The following is a 22933-nucleotide window of genomic DNA, read 5'->3' as shown; positions in this document are numbered from 1 at the left end:
AGGAAGACCTTTGACTGAGACTTATTCAGTTCTAAAGTGAGCTTCTGTGTTTCTGTGGCACAGTCACATGGTATCACTCTTACTAAGCATTATTACTTCTCAATACTAACTGCCTTCATAACACAAGGATTACCTAAGGTAATCCTATCTCAGGTGATGACAAAACCTATTACTCTGCTCTGTTAAAAGTAGGATGCTACATCTTCTTTCAAAAATGAGCAATGCAAGTAAATGTTTCTTTTCACCAGTTGTCCGTTTTCTTTTTTTTTTTAAATCTACTGTCTTTTCAAATCTCTACAGAGCCGAACGGATGTATATGCAGCTCACTTTCCAGATACAACATCAGTTAAAAACATCTTACACTGGAAACAGGTACAATGTCTTTAATAAGTTTTGGTTAAATTGTATGCCATTTTAACCATCAAGGTCTCCTGAGATGTGTCATTTGCTCTGATGCTCATAGCAATATCTTTCAGAATACTCTAGGTTGCCTGGCCCAACCTCTTATTTTCGGGATGTGCTAGTCTACAAATATTATTCAGAGATTTATGAGATTTATGGTCCAATGTCCCAGAAGAGCACCAGACTTTGAAAGTTTATCATATTAAGGAATATTAAGTCTGCATTGTTCACTTAAATGTTATATTTGCCCTACAAGTGTTCTATTAGAAGAAATATCCAATATCCATCCTAAAATATCTGGGCAGCTGACCACATGAAATTGAGAGTGTGTTTTTTATACCTTCCCTTGGGCTGTGAACTTGAGCTTCCTTTTCCTGTGCAAGAGCATGTATTCTATTGGCTGTTGCCAGACTCCCATGGGGCCATGTAGAAGTTATGTTTGTCTGAGCTAAGTTTGGTTGAAGTTTGCTGGGGATGGTGCAACTGAGATGATGCCATGAAGGTGTTTGTGTTTGAAAGGATGTTAAGCAATTCTTATTGTGGTTGAGGGCTAATCCTGCCTTTGTTCAGACCTTGCTGCAGAATCTTTTTGCATATGAATAGAGTGACCTAGATACTTGGTTTATTCCAAGCTTATTTCTCTTAAGTGCTGACATCTGCTGAGGGCTATTAAGAAAAGTGGGAGCTGCTTTCTCCCTCTTAAAAACATGTTTTCCAATTTCTCATCCAGGGAAATATAATATTCTGCCTTTTTTCATATTTCTCAAAGTATTTCATTCTTCTAGGATAGGGGTAGGTGCTAACTTTCTACAGTTCTTCAACTTGAAGCATTTAAAATGTAGCTCTGCTTACCAAGGCGAAACTGAGAGTTCTTTTTCAAAAGAAGAAATCTTTTTCCCCCCTTCCAAGTGCTCAACAGCTTCTCTAGATTTCAATAAACATTTTATTGAAATTTTATTGTTTTAGATGAAACACGTTTCCCTTTTCCTTTGAAGTTTCTCCGATCACAAATGAGAAATAGCAGTTCTTTTGATCCCAGTCCCAATGTTACAATATATATTATCGTATTTGTTTCTATTTCTTCCTTTTACAGGTTTAGTTCTGGCTCTTTGGACTTGCTGTGATTATAATCACAAAAATGGGAATATACCAGGGGTGAAATGTTACCAGTTCTGACCAGTTCGCTAGTACCGGTGGCAAAAAATGTTGCGGTTTGCCCAAACCAGTAGTAAAAAAACAGCTTTAAAAAGTGGGGGGAAAGGATACTCCGCTGTGCTGCTTGATCATTGGAAACTTTTTCTGCCACTTTTTAAAGCATTTTTTTTACTACCGGTTCCAGCGAATAAGTAGTAAACAATGCTGTAAAAAGTGACCCAAAAAAGTTCCGATGATCGAATGGCACAGCTGATTGTCATGAAATCTCCCTCCCCCCACTTTCTAAAGCATTTTAACTACCTATTTGCTGAAACCAGTAGTAAAAAATGCTTTAGAAAGTGGAAAAAGGTTGGCCATGCCCACATGGTCACATGACCCCCACCACCAAGCCATGCCCAAAGAACCGGTGGCAAAAAAAAAATAGATTTCACCACTGGGATATACTGTATATATTATCTAATGCTTTCTCTGATGCTTTTGATAGATGCTGAATACGGGATTGTTCCGCTGTTTTGATTATGAAGAAAAAAATCAGGTGATATATAAACAGGTAAGAGGGAAAGTGTCAGTGTTCCAAATATCATCCAAAATTAAATCAGAGTCCAAGGCAGAACGTTCCTCAAACTTCCAATTTATTAAGAGAGACATGTTGGCACATCTGTGGAAAACCTGAATCTGAAAACTTCCTGGGGCTTCCACCCAGTTGAAAGTTCATGATCTTGCCCCACACCCACAAGTCCATCACATGATCCAATCATCCTTTGTCAGGCTGGAATCTCCACCCAAGCACTTCCGGTCAGGTGCAGAGGTGCAGAGACAAAGAATGAACTTGGGCTTCTAGAAAGGAATGTTTTATTTTGACAACAACACGTTCTACTCCTTATTATTCCCCTTCCCAATTGTCCCACTAGTGAAACAGCATAGTAAAATAATAGAGAGTGTGGCAGGCCAAAGATCCTAAAAGGAATATGACTGCAGGTCTGACAGAAAGCTTTTGGAAAATAAATATAAAATAATGAGAATATTATGTTAAGAATCTGTATTATAATAAACCGCAACTATATTAATTAAAAACTCATATACCAATACCATGGATATAGTTTAGACTAATTACATAGGTACAGCCCCCCCCCTTGGCTGGGAGCCTAGAAAGTTATCTTCACGAACACAAGATATAACTTACAGAAGGTTTTCGCAATGGCTCGAATATGGACTGTTGTTTCCTGCAAAGATTCCTCTCTGTTGCTCTATTTATAAACTCTTTGGGAGGTGCCACACTCTTAACCAGGTGTCTCTACTTCCTTCTATGACATCTTCTCCACAGCTGTTCCTGTCTCCTATCAACCTCCTTCAGTTCCTCCTCACTGCTCCCTGACTCAGCTGCCACCTGGTGGCCAACAGGCTTCTCTAGTTCCTGCTCTGACTCCAAATACCCTCCAGTCTTCCTCATCCTCCAGAGCAGTCCCATAATGGTCTGAGTTGTCAGAGTCCACCATCAGCTCAGCCGGCCACTGCTGGACCACAACAGATTATGATTTTGATTTATGTTTTCATTCTTAGGAAATATTTCCACTGTGTCCATTCCTATTATTGCTATTCCTCTATTAAAAGGAATGCACACATACAGCCATGAATGTATTTAACCAGCTGTGATACTATCATAGTTTTTTTTAAAAGAAGGACATACTATGAATTCAGGGGTAAAATACTACTAGTTCAGATTAGTTTGTCCAGACCAGTAGTAAAAACTGCTAATGGTTCAGGCAAACCGGTATTTCCAATCGTCAGCTGAGCGACAATCAGCTGTTACACGCAATTTATATAAACTAGAATAGTTGGATTTCCTGCTTTCTAGGTAATCTAAATCGCGTGGCACAGCAGATTCCCTCCCCCCCTGTTCTACCTACCTGCACGCACTTGGTAGCGGACTCACCAAACCGATAGCATATTTCAGAGGATTACACCGCTATATGAATTCCTCCATTGGGCATGAAAGATAGCAATGGCAAACAATGAAAATGGCAATGAAAGTGTAAAGGAAAATAACCTTTTCATCTCATCTTCTTTCTCTCCTCTCCTCTCATCCCCATCCTACCATTTAAATGATGATTAACATCCGATCCATATGAAAAATTTAACTCATTCCAGAAGCCTGTGATTGTGACTCAGTTTCAACATTGCATTACAATTATCAATATTGTGATTCCATTGTTTTCCTTTCTAGAGTGTTCCTCCTTCATATCAAATCGAAGACATGCCAGTGCCAACTGCAGTGTGGTTTGGGGAACAAGACTCCATTGCACACCCAAAAGATATAGAGCTCTTACTCCCTGGTATTGTTAACCTGGTTTACCATCGCTCATGGTCAGACTGGAACCATTGGGATTTAATCTGGGGACTCAATGCTCCCCAACGCATGTTCTTCAAAATAATTCAATTGATGGAGAAGTCTGTGTAAATCAATAGTTTGCTGTATATTTGCATATGCATCTGCAATACAGATTTGGATGATTAAAAAAAGGTGCATTCTCTGTCACCGCAATTGCCTTTTTTCCTCACTCCCCTTCCCCAGATTTATTCAACCATGAACATCATCCTCTTTTAACGACCCCATAATCCCTTGTGGGGTAGAGTCTGGGCAACTGAATGGAGCTAAGTGTTACTGGCCAGATGCCCTTCCTGTCACCAATGCAGAGTTTTGTTCAGCAGATATATTCTCATTTTGCCCAGAGAGAGAAATGTTTGCCTCTTCCAAGGATCGAACTCACCGCCTCCTGATTTTAAGACGAGAGCTTTACCTCTAGGTCACCGCACCACTCATTCACCATGAATATGACCGGGATTAAAAGAATCTTGCACACTGGACATGTATTTCTTTTGGTCAGAATGTTTATTATTTCTGGATAGCTGATGTTTCCTGTTTGTATTTCCATCTCTATTTTATCAGTACAGGTTACACTATATTGCCAAAAGTTGTGAGCAAATACTTTTAGCAATATAGTGTATGATCACAATTGAGCCCTAAATTTTTGTTGCTGAACAAAACAGTTGCTAAATTAGTTTTCTTCCATTTTACGATCTTACTTGCCACATTTGTTAAGTGAATAGCTGCAGTTGTTAAGTTGGTAACATGCTTGTTAAGTGAATCTGGCTTCCCCGTTAACTTTGATGGTCATAAGGTCACAAAAGATGACCCAAGTCACAACCATAAACCAATTGCCAAACATCTAAATTTTGATCATGTGACCCTGGGGATGCTGCAACAATCATGGGGAAAACAGCCATAAGTTACTTTTTCAGTGCCATTGTAATTTTGGTCCCTAAATAAGTGATTGTAAGTCAAGGACTACCAGTATTTTTAACTACACATCACCTAGAATTGTTTTAGAGTGGACAACCTGATTACATTTAATTAATTAATTCAAATAGATGACTATAGAGATCCCATCAAGACACATTGTTCTGCAAAGAGAGTGAAGCAATCTGTCAGCGTTTCAAGTAATGCGCCCATTGGAAGCATAACTCCGAGGCAGGAAGATTCCTCAAAGGACATGTTTATTAGATGCATCACTTTGGCACAGGTGGTGAAAACCAACTCTGACAGTTCCCTCTGTTTTCACCTAATTAAAAGAGTAAAACTCCCCCCTCACAGGTGTCACTAGTCACATTGTCCAATGAAGATGGAAGGCAGGCTCCTCTTCTCTTTCAGCAGCCACCTGTTTCAATGACCTTGGTTCCCACAGGAAAAACGTTTTGTTTTGACTATAACTGGGTTATCTACTTTCCCCTCTCCCTTCCCCCTCTCAGTTATTTTTTAAAAAAACATTTAGTGCTATTATTAAACAATAGGAAGCAGGGTTACACACAAAAGCATGTGCCTTTGTTGTTTGTCAAATCTATTTCTAGCATAATGCCATGGGGTTTTGTCATATAGAAAGTGGGACTCCTATATTCCTCTTCCTGTTTTTAAAATAGTTCCATTAGATCTTCAGACTTTGTCAAATTCCATATTCTCATACTTCCTCTCTTATCACCCAAATAATTATTGGAAAATAACCTTTTCTTCAAGTGGTAATTGTTCTGTTATAATGTGTTAATAGTAGAGTGTGTTCTGAAACAAAGAATCCATGACATTAAATTCAGCCCATCTTATCACAATCTTCACTTTAAAGTCACGGTTCTGAAGACTGGTTGCCTAGTATTATTTTGTATAGTGTATAACAGGGGTTAGCAACCTGCGGCTCTGGAGCCACAGGTGGCTCTTTCATCCCTCTGCTGTGGCTCCTTGCCAACGGTCAGCTCCACAATTGATAGGGCTTTCAGTTAGGACAGGTAGAGGAAAAAGGACGCCACGCTAGGAGGAGACTCTATGGTGGAGGAACCAGACTTGAGGTTGGAGAGGAAAAAGAATGAAGCGCTATGAGAAGATTCTATGGTGGGGAACTGGTCTTCCAGTTGGCAGAGGAAAAAGGATGATGTGCTAGGAGGAGACCCTATGGTAGGGGAACCAGACCTCCAGTTGGCTCCATAATTGAACAGAGGGGGAGGTTCTGGTTAGGACCTTTGTGGCTCTTTGAGTGTTTAAGGTTGCCGATCCCTGGTGTACACAAATATACACACTATAAAAAATAAATAAATCATTATTGAAATTAACTAATTATCTTCCTACATGATATTGTCATGGTGCTTTGATTGCTATTTTATTCATAGTAATAGTCTGAAAAGGTAAACTGCACTTGTTGAAAGGTTTCATTAATGTATTTGAATGATTTTGTTATTTCTTGAGGCGTGGGGATCAGATACATACATATCTTAAATATACAAGATCATTTGGAAGATAGCTGATAAAGCGGTAATTGTTATGCCGTTAATTAACAAATTCCATTTTGTGTTGGAGGGTTCAACCTATAGATTGCTGAAGTTTGAAATGTGAAGAAGCATTACTGTATATTGCTTTATTTATAAAGCAAACATTAGAAGTTATAATCAAAGGTGAGTTCCGGCAGGCACTACTACTGGTTCACTCATGTGCCCGCTGCCCATGTGTGCTTGATGCACGCTGCATGCACATGCGCAGTGCAATTAAAATTGTTCTGCGCATGCACAGAACTGAAAAACAAGAGAACCAGTTTGGGGGCATGGCAGGCCTGGGTCACTGCCAGTTCCAGCGACCCAGGCCACCAAACCACTACCAGTTCAGCCAAACTGGTCCGAACCGGTAGGAACCCACCACTGGTTATAATACATCTGAGTAAGCCAGAAAAAGACTGGCACAGAGGAATTGTTTGGTTAATTTTTTTAAAGGAAATATGTCTTTGAGTTGATGCTCTAAAATGTGATTGAGTTAGTTTCTTGGTTTGGCTGTAGGGAAAGACCATTCACATATTCCCAAATGTTTTTTTTTTTCAGTCCCTGTTAATTCTCATTCGTTATTTAGATATATTTCTTGGTTTAAGCTAAGGGGGTCATTGTTTCTGTGCTGGCATTCAGTTCTGTTGGAGCTATTTTTTTAAGGTTGAGAGATAGTATGTGCATAAAGGGAGTGGAGTAAAAAAAATATGTATGTAGGTTTTTTTTAAAAAAAAACAAATATCCTATGGCATTTTATCAGGTATGTTTAGAAATATGATTTACATTTTTAGTGGGAAATGTGTGTTTCAGCTTACTCATGCTGAAAAGTCTATGTATGCTTACTGTTGCATTAACATCAGTGGAAGAATTCGTATTTCAATAGAAGAACCCCAGAATTGCAATTTTAGATTATAACCATAACATGCAGAAATGATGACCTCATCAAGTGCACTTAAGCTTCCTTAAATTGGGAAATAATTTTAAAATTCTCATGTACAAGACAAAAATTTTTTTCCTCATTCTCACATTTCAGTTCAAATGGCTAACAGTCATGCTGTTTTCTTAGGAAAAGGAATGTATGCAATTACAGCGGTAACATTTTGTTTGCACTTACATAACCATTGCCCCAATGTTCTGTACTATGTTTAGCAAATGATAAGGCCACACTTTCTGTGAGTGGTTTAGCGTCACTTCCTCTGGTGGACACTTTGATAGGCATCAGCCCTGCGTGTGTAATATCACCAGAAAAACAAAAAAGCAACATTCTCCAAATGTCCCACAAGATGCAGAATAGCTCAAATGTGTGGTGTTCCCCCATGTTTTGAATCCTTCAGCCTTCCCCGTCTCTAAATTAATTGTCCCCTCAACCTGAAAGCTTTACCAGTGGTGGGATTCACTTACCTTCGCTACTGTTTGGCAAAGGTGAGCAGCTTCTTGAAACGTCTTCAAAGAAAACCCAGAAAATCCAGGTTGCCTCTTGAAAAATCCCCTTGGGCATTACCAATAGATAGTAACTTTTACAACTTATTACATAAATTATAAATTCAGACAGAGAGTAATAAAGACTACCAAAAGGGCCCAGACTTCAGGGCAAAAGACGCAGGACACTACACGGTTGATCTGTTTTCCTGTCAGTCCTGTAGCAAAGTGATATGAAATTGGGGGAGCCCTTAGTGTCTCCCTGGTGATGGTCAGATCATGTGTGGGGTGTTAGAGGGTTCAGTGCACTATCCCACAATCCCATTCAACATCTTCATGAAGCCATTGGGGGAGCTCATCTGTCACCTTGGAGTGAGGTGTTCATTCCCAACTTTTATTCCCCCCCCCCACATTACTGATATGGCCATCTCCCTCAAAGAGGGATAGTTATCCATAGTTATACATCTCTACCCCTGGCAAATTAAACCCTGCTGTTGATGTCTGGAAACTGTGAAGGTATTAAAAGACCTGGTTATGCTATCAAGCCTGGCATTCCCAGAGAACCTGGATATTTCCTTAGATGATTCCATTGTTGAGACAGCCATTCTTATCCTGTCTTCACCTAGAGGTTTGTACAATGTACAGGATCTCACAGAAGGGAGTACATCCCCTCACATTTTGTAAATATTGAAGTATTTCTTTTCATGTGACGACACGGAAGAAGTGACACTTGGCTACAATATAAAGTAATGAGTATGCAGCTTGTACAAGAGCATTAATGCGCTGTCCCCTCAAAATAATGCAATACACAGCCATTGATGTCTAAACTGCTGGCAACAAAAGTGAGTACACCCCTAAGTGATAATGTTCAAATGGGGCCCAAAGTGTCAATATTTTGTGTGGCCACCATTATTTTCCAGCACTGCCCTAATCCTCTTGGACATAGAGTTCACCAGAGCTTCACAAGTTGCCACTGGGGTCCACTTCCACTCTTCCATGATGACGTCATGGAGCTGGTGGATGTTAGAGACCTTGCACACCTCCACCTTCTGTTTCAGGATGCTCCACAGATGCTCAATAGGGTTTATGTCTGGAGACATGCTTGACCAGTCAATCACCATTACCCTCAGCTTCTTTAGCAAGGCAGTGGTCGTTTTGGAGCTGTGTTTGGGGTTGTTATCAGGTTGAAATACTGCCCTGCGGCCCAGTCTCTGAAGGGAGGGGATCATGCTCTGCTTCAGTATGTGTTGGCATTCATGGTTGGCATTCATGGTTCCTTCAATGAACTGTAGCTCCCCAGTGCCAGCAGCACTCATGTAGCCCCATACCATGACATTCCCACCACCCATGCTTGATTGTAGGCAAGACACACTTGTCTTTGTACTCCTCACCTAGTTGCCACCAAAATGCTTGACACCATCTGAACCATCTGAATGGGGAACAATAGGCTTCAGGTAAACCCTGGCATGATTGCCTGGATTTGGGCTACCCGTTCTGGGACTGTGCCGTTCTTGGTGGTGGATGGAGTTGCACTGCCCTAAACAGATGTGTGCAACTTGTGGATCTAATCTACTGTAGTCTAGTAAGTCTAACTGTAGTCTATTAAAATCTGGAGGGCATCAGATCATTCTGTGTTTAGCTGTTCAGTTTGTCCCACACAAATCATAGAGGATTCATAGGAACGTCCTTCCCTTTTTCTTCCCACAGTTGGCCTGACTGGATGGGTCAAACTATCAACTGAATCATGACTTTCTCTTCTTGAATTGAGAGTCAAATATAGTTTACTTCTCACTTGGCCCAAATGAGTCACGTTGGGGGAGGCAACAATGCTTCTTCTTCATTCTTTCTTCCTTCAGTGGTGATCATTCAACCAAAGGTCATTGTAGCAGCAATGGTAGCAAGATCTTCCAACATTACTGGCTTTCTATCCGTCTCTGATAGTAAGATGGAGATCATTCCATCCTCTTCATCTTTTAAGGAATATATGCTGTATCTCGGAAAAGCAAAATGACCAAAAGTAAATCCAACCAATTGTAATAGAAAAAAAAAAGAATAACCTAGAAGAACAGGAGAAGAGCTGCAGCCAAGATAGCAGTCAGATAAAAGAAACATGAGTCTGTGTCAGAACTGTAATTTGAAAAAAAGGTTCCAGGTTATGTATTTATTTATTTTTATTTTATTTATTGGTATTCATCCTCCTATTTCCCCCATGACAACCACCCTGTGCGGTAAGTTGGGATGAAAGAGAGTGACTGGCCTAAGGTTACCCAGCTGTCTTTCATGGCTAAGATGGAACTAGAACCCACCATCTTTCCCCATTTGGTGCCTTAGCCACTAAACCAAACTGGTTGCAGTTCTCCTGAAGGTAAAGGGAGGAAGGTGAAATCAAAGTTGCAAGGCTGTTACTGTAACCTTATAATAAAAGTAGTATTAGCATTCATGACATTGGCTTTCTGGTTGAGTCTACCTTGAAGGACTAACAGCATTCTAACAATAACCATATATCAATATCCTATATTCATTTAATCAAAACATCCAATACACTATTTATTGTGGCCATATGGGCAGCACTCAGATAAAAGTGCCATTCAAACAAAAGAAGAGAATCAAATTGAATCAAATCAGGATAGGACGGGTTTTGATGCTTTGAGCTTTGGTGGTGGAGAACTGAGAATTCTGTGGGTGACCAAGAAAACACACAAATGGATCCTCAAACAAATCAAACCACAGTTCTCAGTCAAAACACAAATGATCACCCTAAAACTATCCTACTTTGGATACATAATGCAAAGACTCAGCTCTCTGGAGAAGGCACTAATGAAAGCTGAAAAGGAAAAGAAGAGGATAACTATCAGTTAGGTAGCCATGAGTGCACTATTGGGAGACTTGAAAGGTTAGAGAAATATCCTAATGGAGAAATCTTTCTATGTGATTAGTAGGACTCAAAAATGACATAAAGGCACATGTAATGAATCAGAACAGAGTGATAAGAGAAGTGATATACTGTATACTTTACCTGACCAAAAAAAAAATACAATCTAAAGCAACCAACCAGTTCAGACATTCACAATATATATATATATATATATATATATATATATATATATATATATATATATATATATATATATATATATATATATATATATATATATATATATATATATATATATATATATATATATATATATTGTGTGTGTGTGTGTGTGTTATTTGTACTGATAAATAAATAAAGGGAGACTAGTATAGATCTATTTCGAGCTAATTATATTTAGGCATACCAGGGGTTGTAACACAAATACATATATATATAAACAATGGCCACGAGAAGGGGCAAATAAAATCACATTATCTTCCAGAAAATGTTTTCAAGATAGGAGAGATAAAGCTTATTTGGGTTTCCATCCTGTAGAAAGAACAAAATAACATATTATTCCAGGGATTTCACAGAGCTGCTCCCCAGCAGAGGGCGCTGTTGGCCAAAGTGAAGATCCAGCAAAATTTCAGAAGCTGACAGAGTAATGCTCTGTACAGGGGTGTCAAACTCAATTTCATTGAGGGCCGCATCAGGGTTGTGTTTGACCTCAGGGGCCAGGGTGGGTATGGCCAACTCAACGTCACTCATATCGGGGGCACCTTTGAAGGCTCTGCCAAGTGAAAATGGGCTCCCAAACTCTGCTTTTGGCTGCAACAGCCTCCTGCAACCTTCTGCCAGCGAAAACAGAGCTCAGAACGACAATCGGCATTCCCAAGTGGCAGAGGTACCGCGGGCCAGTCCTTCGCTGTTTCTAGGACGGCCCTGTGGGCCAGATCTAAGCACCTAGTGGGCTGGAACAAGGCCCCGGACCTTGAGTTTGACACCTCTGCTCTAGTATATGCCACTAGGGAGAAAAATGCAACTTACAAAGCTGGTAGCCAGATGTTAATTGATTTAAAAATCAATGTCTCAAATACCTTGCAGTAGTCTTCATTTAAAAATGTCCTGAAGTATCATAGAAAATACAAAGAGGTTGAATGTCATATACTGTAAATCATGAGTAACTTTAGTTCATTTATTTATGAACATAGTCTACAAATTATTTCAGGAGACTCCAAGCTGTAAATCTATTAGTAGCCAAATCTCATTATGCACACAACGGCTGCAATGTACTTCGAACCCTTGGCTCAAAAGAATGATATTTATTGCTATCCCTCCTTCATTCATTTTATAATAACTCAAGTTCTCTCCTTCAACACACAGTACTCCTTTCTGCTCCTATCATGCCTGATAAAACAGTACCATTCTTTGACTGTGTCTGATTTATAAAGTGCATGTAAATGTAAAAGTGAAGGGAAAGTCCAGTGGAAAATTCACTGAGGGTATATAATGACAAAACACAGCATGGGGTTTTCCAGAACTTACAAAGTCTTTATTTGCTTGGTGTATTTCTCTATATCTTTTAATGATGCATTCATTTAATGACAATGGCATATATCAACCCTGGATAGATAACAAAGCTAAATGGAGGTCATGGCCTCCGTAAGTCTTAATGCTCAGTGCTACAAAGCATTTCAAAGGGAAGATGTATTTTTCCTTGGAACAACCCATGCAACTGCGCTTCTGAAAATACTGAGAGATGCGATCATTTATTCATGAAAAGCAGGTTTCTGATAGTGTGCATGGATGCATTTTTAAACAGATTCAGGGCAATCTGCTTAGATCCTTGCCGCTTTGGGTCTGTACCTAAGAGAGTGACCTGTTGATCATAGTTAATCCAAATATTCAAATTGTGTTTGACTTCAGAAAGAGAGGATAACATGTTTTCCAAACCTGCCAGTAATAGAACACACTGGGCTGTGAGCCTAGATGTCAGGATATCAAGCAACAGCAAAGTGAATACCGGTAATTGAGAAAGCCAGTTTGGTCTACTGGTTAAAGCTCCAGGCTACAAACCAGGAGACTATGAGTCCTACCTTAGGCATGAAAGCCAGCTGGGTGACTTTGGGTCAGTTACTCTCTCGCTCTCTCAGTCCCTCAGGTCAGGCTGGGGCAACAAGCTGATCAGTCAATTCCTGTTGCAACCAATGGATCAACACTCTGACATAAAATAAAATCTGAAATAAAAAGTGACCCTGTGCTTGTGGGAAAATGCTTAGCCAGAGCAAGGAAGCAAAGCATGGAAGGAAGTCCAGTGAATCCTTGAAGTTTTATGGATAATATGTTCTCTGCAGTGCTCACACAGGGTATGTATTGGAAAAAACTGTAGGAACAAACCTATTTTTCTGATTAAAAGTCCATGGAATGAGACAAAATGTTTGCATTTGAAATCCCTTCTCTTCAATTCTCTCTGAAGTCGCTTGAACAGTCACTACAACAGTCCTAAAAATGTAAGCAAGATCTGGTCTTCAATGAATTCCTTTCAATATTACTAAATTGTAAAAGCAGCTAAAGGGAAAAGGGGAAGAGATGGAAATAGATGTCCCCACTACATGCTTTCAAAGGAAGGGTTAAATGTTGCAACTTCTCTATCACCTTTATCTTACATTTCTGGTATAAATATTGTGTCAAGAATCCCCATCTCAACATCTGAAACTTTTGGAGGAACAAGTGAATATTAAAACCAGTAAGTATAACAATCATAACTTGTACTACAGGAAAAGGAATGCTGATAGAGAAGCATAAGCTAACTACTTTATTTCTTTTTTTTTCCTCGGGAAGTTATCAGTGTCTTTGTTAGAATTTTAAAGATGAAAGGGCTACCACCAGCCATAAAGGGAATTACACGGTTTATCTGATGGTTTTATTTATTTTTAGTTATTCTTCAGATAATGAGAGAAAAGAATAAGGAGACGGAGCTTTAATTAACAAATCACATAGATACATCTTTTACAATTTTTATTCAAAATAAATTGAGCATACACGTTTAATAAATTATTAGTATTAGAGCAAAATGACTGTTGAATATATATGACATTGTTCTGACATTTCATTGTGTTTATTGATCTGCAAGACATGCTTCAGTTCTTATGACTACTCTTATTCTTTCATTCTTATTCTTCTTTAATTAGAAGTTCATCCTATAGGTTCACTCATATGACTGAACTGAATGGATATAGATTCTCATTTATAGTTGTTTCTAGAAAAGAGAAAAAGTATTTTCAAACAGAAGTGGAGGCGAGTGGTTAGGTGATATTTCATTGTTCCCTGGTTTTCCTCTGGGTAGCCTAAATATTTTTTGTTCTATGTACAGTTATTCTTCTTATAAAACTAAATTGAATCAAAAGTTCTGTTGTCTTGTACAGATATTCGGGCTGAAACCTGCATACATTACAGAAATATCACTGTTCTCGTGACAATAAGTAGAACGGACCAGGAGAAACATACATACATACATACATACATACATACATACATACATACATACATACATACATACATACATACATAAATACACACACACATACACACACACACATGAACCTTAGCATGATATTTTTTAATACTTACTTTTGACTACGTTCTTTAGTTTCTATGAAAAATAAGGAAGCAGGTTTTTTGGAGTATATAAAACAATCATTTTAGCAAAAAGCTGCAAGGGACTTTTATTTATGGTTTGAAAAATTGTTTCGTAATGTTATACGTAGCAGTCATTAAGAAATCTATGTCTTTTGTTAAACAGGCATAGGATGCAGGCATTAATAATTACAATATGCCTGATTCACGGATTCGCTTACTCAAAACTAATAAGAACAAAGAGAGCTACGGATTCAGAAGCCTTTATGAATGTCGTAAGTTGCCTTTCACTTTTCATGGAAAATTAATATGATGCTTGACTTTAAATGTGCTTCTCATAGTTTTAAAGTTAGACTCATTGTCTCGTGGGATTTCCAAATTAAATATCTATTATCCATTTATCAACTTACAGTACGTGATTGATTTTCTTTCCTTATTTTTTAAAGGATGTATTTAATATATGTTGCAATATACCCAAGTATGATCTATTATCATTGGATCATTCAGTCTACATTTCATACATCAAATCAGCCAGTGGCTTAATGAGATGTTCCATTTAGTTATCCTTAAGGTCAGGTAAGAGAGATGTGGTACTCATTCCCATCTTCTGTTGAAACCATATTTAAAGGTCTTGATAGTGTATCAAACATATCTTCAAGATCCTTATGCCTTTTCTTCCCACCTTATGAATATAAATCAAGACAACCTTACACTAAACTTATCTAAAGCCAACTGAGCATTTTGAATAGACCTGATGAAAGCTGAATAAATTATATCAAATTTTTACAGACATAAGATATAAAACATCACATTGTATTTAATATTTTTATTCAAATGATCTTCTATGGATAATAGAGAATCAAATCATTCTCATGATTTCCACCTAAGCTCAATTACTCCAGATTCAAGAAGGGTTTATGATGTGGGACAAAATAATATGTCTCCATCAATTGATCACCCATCTTCCCTCAGATTTTTCTGGTTAATATTTATTTTTTTAAAAGATGCATAATATAGTGTTGTTTCAATCATTAGTTTAATGACTCTTAGGGGAAAAAACATGATAGAGAAAATGAGGGGTAAACTAAAAAAAAACCCACTATTATAACAGCCCTAAAAAAGAGAATTGTGTGACAAAAGAATTTATCCTTGCAACTTGCTATCAGTTTCCTAAAACTGTATTTCTCTAATAATCACTTGGTGCTCATCTGCAGATACATCAAACATAATTCCAGAAGGTGATATTAGATAGTGCCACAAATTTTTAAAATATCTGTTGAATTGTTGGTTTGTTTTTACTCTGTTACAGAATGAACTTATCATCCATAAAGGCTACCTGAGCGAGGAATACAAAGTGATGACAACAGATGGCTATATCCTTAGCTTGAACAGAATTCCATCTGGCAGAAACTATCAAATGGATTTTGGTGAGATAAATAGATATAACAAGGGATAAGGTAGAAACATATCAGGAAAAAAAATGAAGCACATATCTAGGACTATATGAGTGAATGGATGAGGATTGTCTATATAAATTGAATCCTGTTCCAACCTAATATATCCTACATAGATAAATCACAATTTTCCCCACATTCCATTCTTTTTACACATTTATTCCTTGTAAAACAAAATAATTTTAATATCTAAATACACTATTATATTCTTTCTCCAGATATGAAACCTGTAGTATTTCTCCAGCATGGTTTGCTAGGAGATGGAAGCAACTGGGTTACCAACTTTGCCCACAACAGTTTGGGTTTCATCCTCGCAGATGCCGGATATGATGTTTGGATTGGAAACAGCAGGGGAAATATTTGGTCCAGAAGTCACCAAAATCTGTCTGTGAACGAAGATGCATTTTGGACTTTCAGGTATATTTTACTGTTGCAATCTTGGTATTTTGCAGCTGGGAAATGGAATGAAAAGAGAAAATAATTTCCATCTCATGCCATAAATAATTTAAGATCCCAAATAATTCAATTAGATCTGGTATTTGCTTCTAGGGATGAATTCATTTTTGTAATCCATATTCAATATTCTAATGTTGAAACATGTTGAAACAATTGTACATGAAACATGTACAATTCTACAAACTGTTTCTTCAGAATTGTGGAATATGTGTCCATATGAAGCTAATATGGAATAGACATTTTTGATACACCATCTAAAGGACAACTATTGTATATAGTATTGTTCCCACTTTATTTCACTCACTATTTTGGTTTCCTTCAGAATCACCATCAGATTGTTAAATAAATTCCTGAATTCAATTCTTTTGCCTTGTATCTTTCCCTAGCTTTGATGAAATGGCAAAGTATGATCTTCCAGCTGTCCTCAATTTCATTCTAAAGAAAACTGGCCAACAACAGTTGTACTATATTGGCTACTCACAGGGTGCTGCATTAGGTATGTAAATGAGGAAAAGCTGTTATGTAGTGTGGTATAACCATTTGTGATACAGCAGTCCAAAATATGTCAGAATTTCATACTATGAGGAAAGACGGGGAGAAGATTAATATTAAAATAGGATTTCCTCCTTGTTTGAAAGTTTTGATAGTTCTCATTTCATTCGGGTCAGAAATACGATTGCAAGCCCCACTGGTAGCATTCCTTTGAAGCTTTCATGAAAAAAAGTGAAGCAGGGTACTCATACCTTTTTCCTCATTGTGATATTATCTTAATTTTGTGACTGTATTGCTCCATTACCCCTACCTCCCTTGTCAAAGTTGGCCTGGGCTAGAGTTTCAAAGAACAGAGCAGAGGATTGGGCGAACCATTAGTAGCGACGGTGGGAGGCGAGCGCACACACAAATGAACTGGTAGTAAATAACATGGAAATCCACCACTGGAACAGAAGCCTATTGGGAACAATATGGGCTGCTATTTTTGGTGCTAAAAACCAAAAAGGGCCAAGGGGTTCAGGTGACACCTCTAACCTTCCAGATATTTTGCTTTTCCTTCCCTCCATTAACATTGCTATACTTTTCTTCAGTTCTGTCACTTTTATGTCAATGAATAACAAAACTACTGATAATGATGATTATTAAAAAGGTTATATAAGTTATTCGGCATCCCTATGAGGAAGCTAGGATAATGTCCCTGAGATAGAAGAATGTCCGCCAAAAGATAAGATGTATGTTGAGGTGAATTTAACCAGCCAATCAAAATTGCTGATGTAATATATGAACTGTATTAATAATACCTGTTATGAGATGAAGCAGTGCACTCATTTAGAGATGTTAGTATAACTGAGTATAAATTCTTTACCTCTGCTCAGAAATAAATTTTTTAAAATGTTCCTACCTACTTAGTGTGATTATTGGCTAACTCACAACAGATGAAGCAAACTGAGCCAACAGTAACATTTACACTAAGAAAATTGGGCTTCCATGACCCTCCCCATCCAAATATAAGAACTTTAAAACTGGATCAAAAAATAGTTTGTGTACAGAGAGCCATTGTAAAGACTTTTAATTTGAAAGCATTACGATAAAGAAAGTGTTTTGGTTTATTTATTTATTTAGTATAAAACAGTCCATTATCAAGAGTGAATTCAAATGTTTCATTTCACAGTATTGAATGAATGGGCACATGAATTACCCTTGTCCACCATTCAGTACCATGAATGGTCATTACCTTTATTGCTATTTGTCCACGTACCAGATATATGTGGGGACAGCTCCTCCATACAAAAAGGGATCTAAGAGAGATCTTGCCAAATCATCCCTTTTTACATGGATGAGGATGAGGACAACTGAACATAATAAATCTTAAATGCATATTTGTTAGGGCAGCATAGTGCTGGTGTGATATAGTACAGTATGGAAGAACATGGATGGGTGGCTGAGATATATTGGTCTAAAAAAGCAAGATGATAGTTACAGTCAGACAGTGGCACTCATTATCTTTATTTATTTTAATACTCACCTATGGATGTCCTTGGCATTTGTTCAGCCTTGTGTCCCATTCTATGAGTTCATTTAGTGCAGTGGTTCTCAACTTTCCCAATGCCGTGACCCTTTAATACAGTTCCTCATGTTGTGGTGACCCCCAACCATAAAATTGGTGTCTCGGTTCCTAAGATCATTGAAAATATGTGTTTTCCTATGGTCTTAGGTGACCCCTGTGAAAGGGTCATTCGACTCCCAAAGGGCTCCCGACCCACAGGTTGAGAGCCATTGATTTAGTGCCTGGAGTAAACTGAGTATTTTACAAGAGAATTTGTACATAAAATGTTTCAAACAATGTTTGAAAGTTAAAAGAAAGTTTGTGCAGGAGATGAGCAGGCTCAGCTGAAAGGTCTGAGTTTGCAATCATCCCAAAGGTGCTATTTCAAGAGGCAACTGGGCTTTCTGGTTTTTCTTTGAAGACACTTTGCTTCTCACCCAAGAAAATGAAGAAGCTTCTCGGATGAGAAGTGAAACATCTTCAAAGAAAAAGCAGAAAATCCAGTTGCCTTTTGAAAAAGCATCTTTGGGACAACCATGACCTGGATGACTGAGAATCTCCATAGACAGTCAGTTTGCAATCCTTCGTAGCCACGACAGACCCAAGCAGAACTCCCTGTGAATTCTGTTGACCTTTATCTAGCACCCATTTAGTTCTAACCCATTAGTTGTCCTTATAAGAATTTTTTTTTTTAAAAAAACTCTTTTGTGCTTTGAATTCAGTGTGTACTCCTGTTTGTCAGGTGCAAAATCTATACAATAGTCTATATTGTATATAGAGTTTCTTTGTTCACTGTTTACCTCCCTCCCTCCCTCCCTCCCTCCCTCCCTCCCTCCCTCCCTCCCTCTCTCTCTCAAAAGGGCATCCATAAAATCCTACTAAGTATTAAAATAGTTATGCCAAATATATTGAAATGTTGTTTTATTCCTTTTTTAAAAAAACCCTTTTTTGTCTCTTCTTGATTTTTTCCCAGCATTTATAGCATTTTCAACCATGCCAGAATTGGCTCACAAGATCAAAATGTTTTTTGCCTTAGCCCCTGTGACTAGAATTAAGTATGCCAAAAGCCCTATAATAAAACTTCTTAATCTGCCAGAGAGGTTCCTCCGGGTAAGTTTATATTTTATTCCAATTCCTGTTCAGCCAAAGAATCAGTAAAGGACATATCCTTACCGTAATTTGAAAATTTAACTAGGTTTTAGTAGTCTTTTTTCTGTATGTAGAGGCATCACAGATTATGGTCAGCAAATTGAAAATGGCAGCCACAATTTCACAATCAAAAGGATATCCTTTTATACATGACACACAAACACAATCTTAGTCATGAGTGAGACCTTGATTTTTCTGACTACCACCTGTCTATGTGGTGCCCCTGTCTATGTGGTGTACAACCAGTGGCAGGTCTGGCTAAGAGGGCCTTTGCCCAATTTTAACTGGAATGATAATTCCACCAGTTCCTCCTCATGGTTATACAAGCATTATTCACATCTGTGATGATTGCTGCAATGAGCTGCACATGGGCCAGAGGTGGGTTGCTACCTCGGTCGGTAGTTGAAATTGGGCCTGGGTCGCTGAACTGGTAGGGATGGCAGCAGTGGTGGGTTTCAAATTATTTTAGAACCTCTTCTGTTGGTGTAGCCTACTTTGTGGGAGTGGCTAGCTGGCCATGTGACCTAGTGGGAGTGGCTTGCTGGACATGTGACCGGGTGGGCATGGCCAACTTGTAAAATGTGGTGAAACTCACTTAATAACACTCTTGCTTAGCAACCAAAATGTTGGCTCAGGAACTCTGGCATTTGAAGCACGGAAGTCTTAAAGCTGTCAAGTTACAAGACCCTTGCACCCCTAACCCTTTAGAAAAAGAAAAGCCCAGGAGTGTTCAAACTTGACAGCTTTAAGACTTGTGGACTTCAACTCCCAGAATTCCTCCTCTCGCTCTTCATCTTGATGATACCCAGACGGGCGGGGGGAGGGAGCTGGAACTGGTTCTAAATGGCACTGTAGATTTGTGGAATCTCTTCTACAGAACAGGCTAGAACTGGCAGGAACCCACCCCTGGATGGCAGTCTCACCACACCCCCGAATTGGTTCCCGGTTGCCGCAGCATGTTTTTAAAACATTTTTTATGTTCTCTGCATGCACAGACCTATTTACAGGCAACTGTGCACACAAGCGGAGTGCACATCAGGCATGTGTGTGAGTGAAGCATGCACGTGCAAATCATGTGTCCATCGAACTGGCAGAAACGCCAGCAGAAACCCACCCCTGACATGAACCTGACCTTGGAGACTGTCTGGATGCTGCAGTTGCTCTAAAATTTAACAACCTGGGCAATTATATGTGCACCATGATATGCTTTGGTAACGCCATGAACTCTGCCTTAGAGTAGACTTCCAGGTACAATTCATGAAACTGGTTATCACCTGCAAAGCTCTACATGACACAAGACCAGACTGTTTATTAAAGATGCTTATCTCAAGCTTGATTTAGACTGGTCTGCAACTGCCCGTAGGCATCAATGAATACCAGTGGTGGGTTGCAAGCGGTATGCCCCAGTATGGGCATACCGGAGCCTGCCTGGAGCACCGGATACCTACCCACCCACCTGCCCGAGCTCCTTACCAGTCTTTTAAGTCTTCGGCGCTTCCACCCACATGCACAGCACATACAGCACCTGCGCAATGCTCCACTAAGCAGCTGGAGCATTGCAGAGGCTTGCAGAGGCAGTAAGACACATGTGTGCACTGCACATGTGTACATGTGTATTGCGCACATCCATGTGGACAACACCAGGCCCATTCCAACCGTACCTGTTGGAACGGGATCTGGAACCCACCACTGATGCATACCTATTGCATTGCATACTGTGAAGGGGTTGATGGGTAAGATTGAAAACGGTTGGAGACAGGCTGACATGCACACCTCCCAAACCTCAATGACAGGTCGTGGGGAGATGCACATCCTGCATGTTGATTGGTTGATCTGACTTCCTGTTGGTACTTTGTTGTTTGAGTGCTCGAACATTAACATTTACGAGCTGTGGTGGTGCAGTGGTTACAATGCAGTACTGCAGTCTGCTTCAGCTGACAGCCGGCTGACAGCAGTTCGGCAATTCGATTCCCACTGACTCAAGGTTGACTCAGCCCTCCATCCTTCCGAGGTCAGCAAAATGAGGACCCATATTGTTGGGGGCAAGAGGCTGACTCTGTAAATCACTTAGCGAGGGCTGTAAAGCACTGTGAAGCCATATATAAGTGCTATCACTATTTGCAAAAATATAAATGCAACAGCTATTCAATCATCTCCAAACAAAAGATGCTTATGTTCCCTGACATACAAGCGATGTAGAAATCTAAGGTAGCCTTTGGGTAATTGTGCAATGAATCTAAGGCTGTAATAGATGTTTGTGTTTTTATTTTTTGTTAATTATTTTTTTTTAATGTTCTGTTAGCTTCCCAGAACAACTCCAGCAAACCGGTGACCATATATATTGATTATATTAAACGAATAATGAATAAGAGTGTTATCATGTGATACTTTCTGAAGAAATAGCCCTTTGAATGTAATACAATTCCTGAATGGACTAGTATAATGTTAATAAGGTGGCTGAATTACTTTGGGCCAGGCAATCTGCATCAACCCAATTCACCTCACAGGATTGTTGCTGTGGGGCAAATACGGGTACTCCTCGACTTACAACCGTTCACTTAGTGACAGTTCGAAGTTACAACGACACTGAAGAAAAGTGCCGTTGTAACCGTTTTTCATAGTTACGACCTTTCCAGCATCCCCATAATCATGGGATCAAAATTCAGATGCTTGGCAACCGGTTCATATTTATGACCGTTGCTATGTCCCAGGGTGACGTGATCCCCTTTTGTGACCTTCTGACAAGCAAAGTCAATGGGGAAGTCAGATTCACTTAACAACTGTGTTCCTAATTTAACAACTGCATTGTTTCACTGAATGAATCTGTAGCATGAAAGATTGTAGAATGGGACAAAAATTCACTCAACAAGAGAAATTTTGCGTTCCATTGTTGTCATATGGGGACGACTACCTCTTGAAGGAGGAAGGACTGTTAAGTAAGTTTGCTGACTTGAGCTATTTATAAAAGTAATAAAAGTGGGATAAAGACAAATAAAATAAATATTTATTCCTTCAGGGATCACGCAAACTATTTGAAATACTCATGTTCTTGATTAATCTAAATACTCAAAATCACATTGTGGTTCTACTTTATATTCTGTGTATTATTGTCCTATATTGAGAAATCTATTCCACATAGAGAGAAATCTTCCTTTTCACCTAATGCCATGTATCATCCATTAAAGCTAGTGTCTATTTACATTTTCTGCCCTTCTGTCCATATAATTCCTCTACTGTAACCAGGTACCAATAGCAGAAGTCATGAAGAACCTTTGGACATGAGAAGAACTACATATGACTGACTTCAGCCGGCAGATTTTTTAAATTTAATTTCTTTCTTCTTCTTTTTTTGTATTTTGTAGCCTTTGCTTGGCAAAAGAGAATTCCTTCCCCAAAAGTGGCTAGTTAGAAAGGCTCTTGCTATTTTCTGCAGCCAGCGTCTCTTCAGTAGTGTTTGTGGAAACATCTTTTTCCATCTCAGTGGATACAACATGAAAAATATAAATATGGTGAGTG

General features: G+C 38.9%; 1 protein-coding gene across 1 annotated transcript in view; it reads left to right on the top strand.

Moving 5' to 3' along the window:
• Positions 1 to 22933, top strand: part of LOC309392657 (uncharacterized protein) — a 46442-nt gene that overhangs the window by 13004 nt on the left and 10505 nt on the right. Inside the window, exons 7-15 of the mRNA XM_081954087.1 lie at positions 301 to 372; positions 2042 to 2107; positions 3782 to 4011; positions 14487 to 14595; positions 15630 to 15747; positions 15993 to 16191; positions 16617 to 16726; positions 19242 to 19378; positions 22780 to 22926. Coding sequence (XP_081810213.1) covers positions 301 to 372; positions 2042 to 2107; positions 3782 to 4011; positions 14487 to 14595; positions 15630 to 15747; positions 15993 to 16191; positions 16617 to 16726; positions 19242 to 19378; positions 22780 to 22926 — 1188 coding nt within the window. The remainder of the gene's footprint in view (positions 1 to 300; positions 373 to 2041; positions 2108 to 3781; positions 4012 to 14486; positions 14596 to 15629; positions 15748 to 15992; positions 16192 to 16616; positions 16727 to 19241; positions 19379 to 22779; positions 22927 to 22933) is intronic.

This window comes from Natrix helvetica (genome assembly GCF_964273705.1).
Source record: "Natrix helvetica genome assembly, chromosome: 5".
NCBI classification, from domain to species: Eukaryota; Metazoa; Chordata; class Lepidosauria; order Squamata; family Natricidae; genus Natrix; species Natrix helvetica.
Note: the sequence above shows the minus strand (reverse complement) of the source record. Positions and strands in the feature narration are given on the sequence as shown.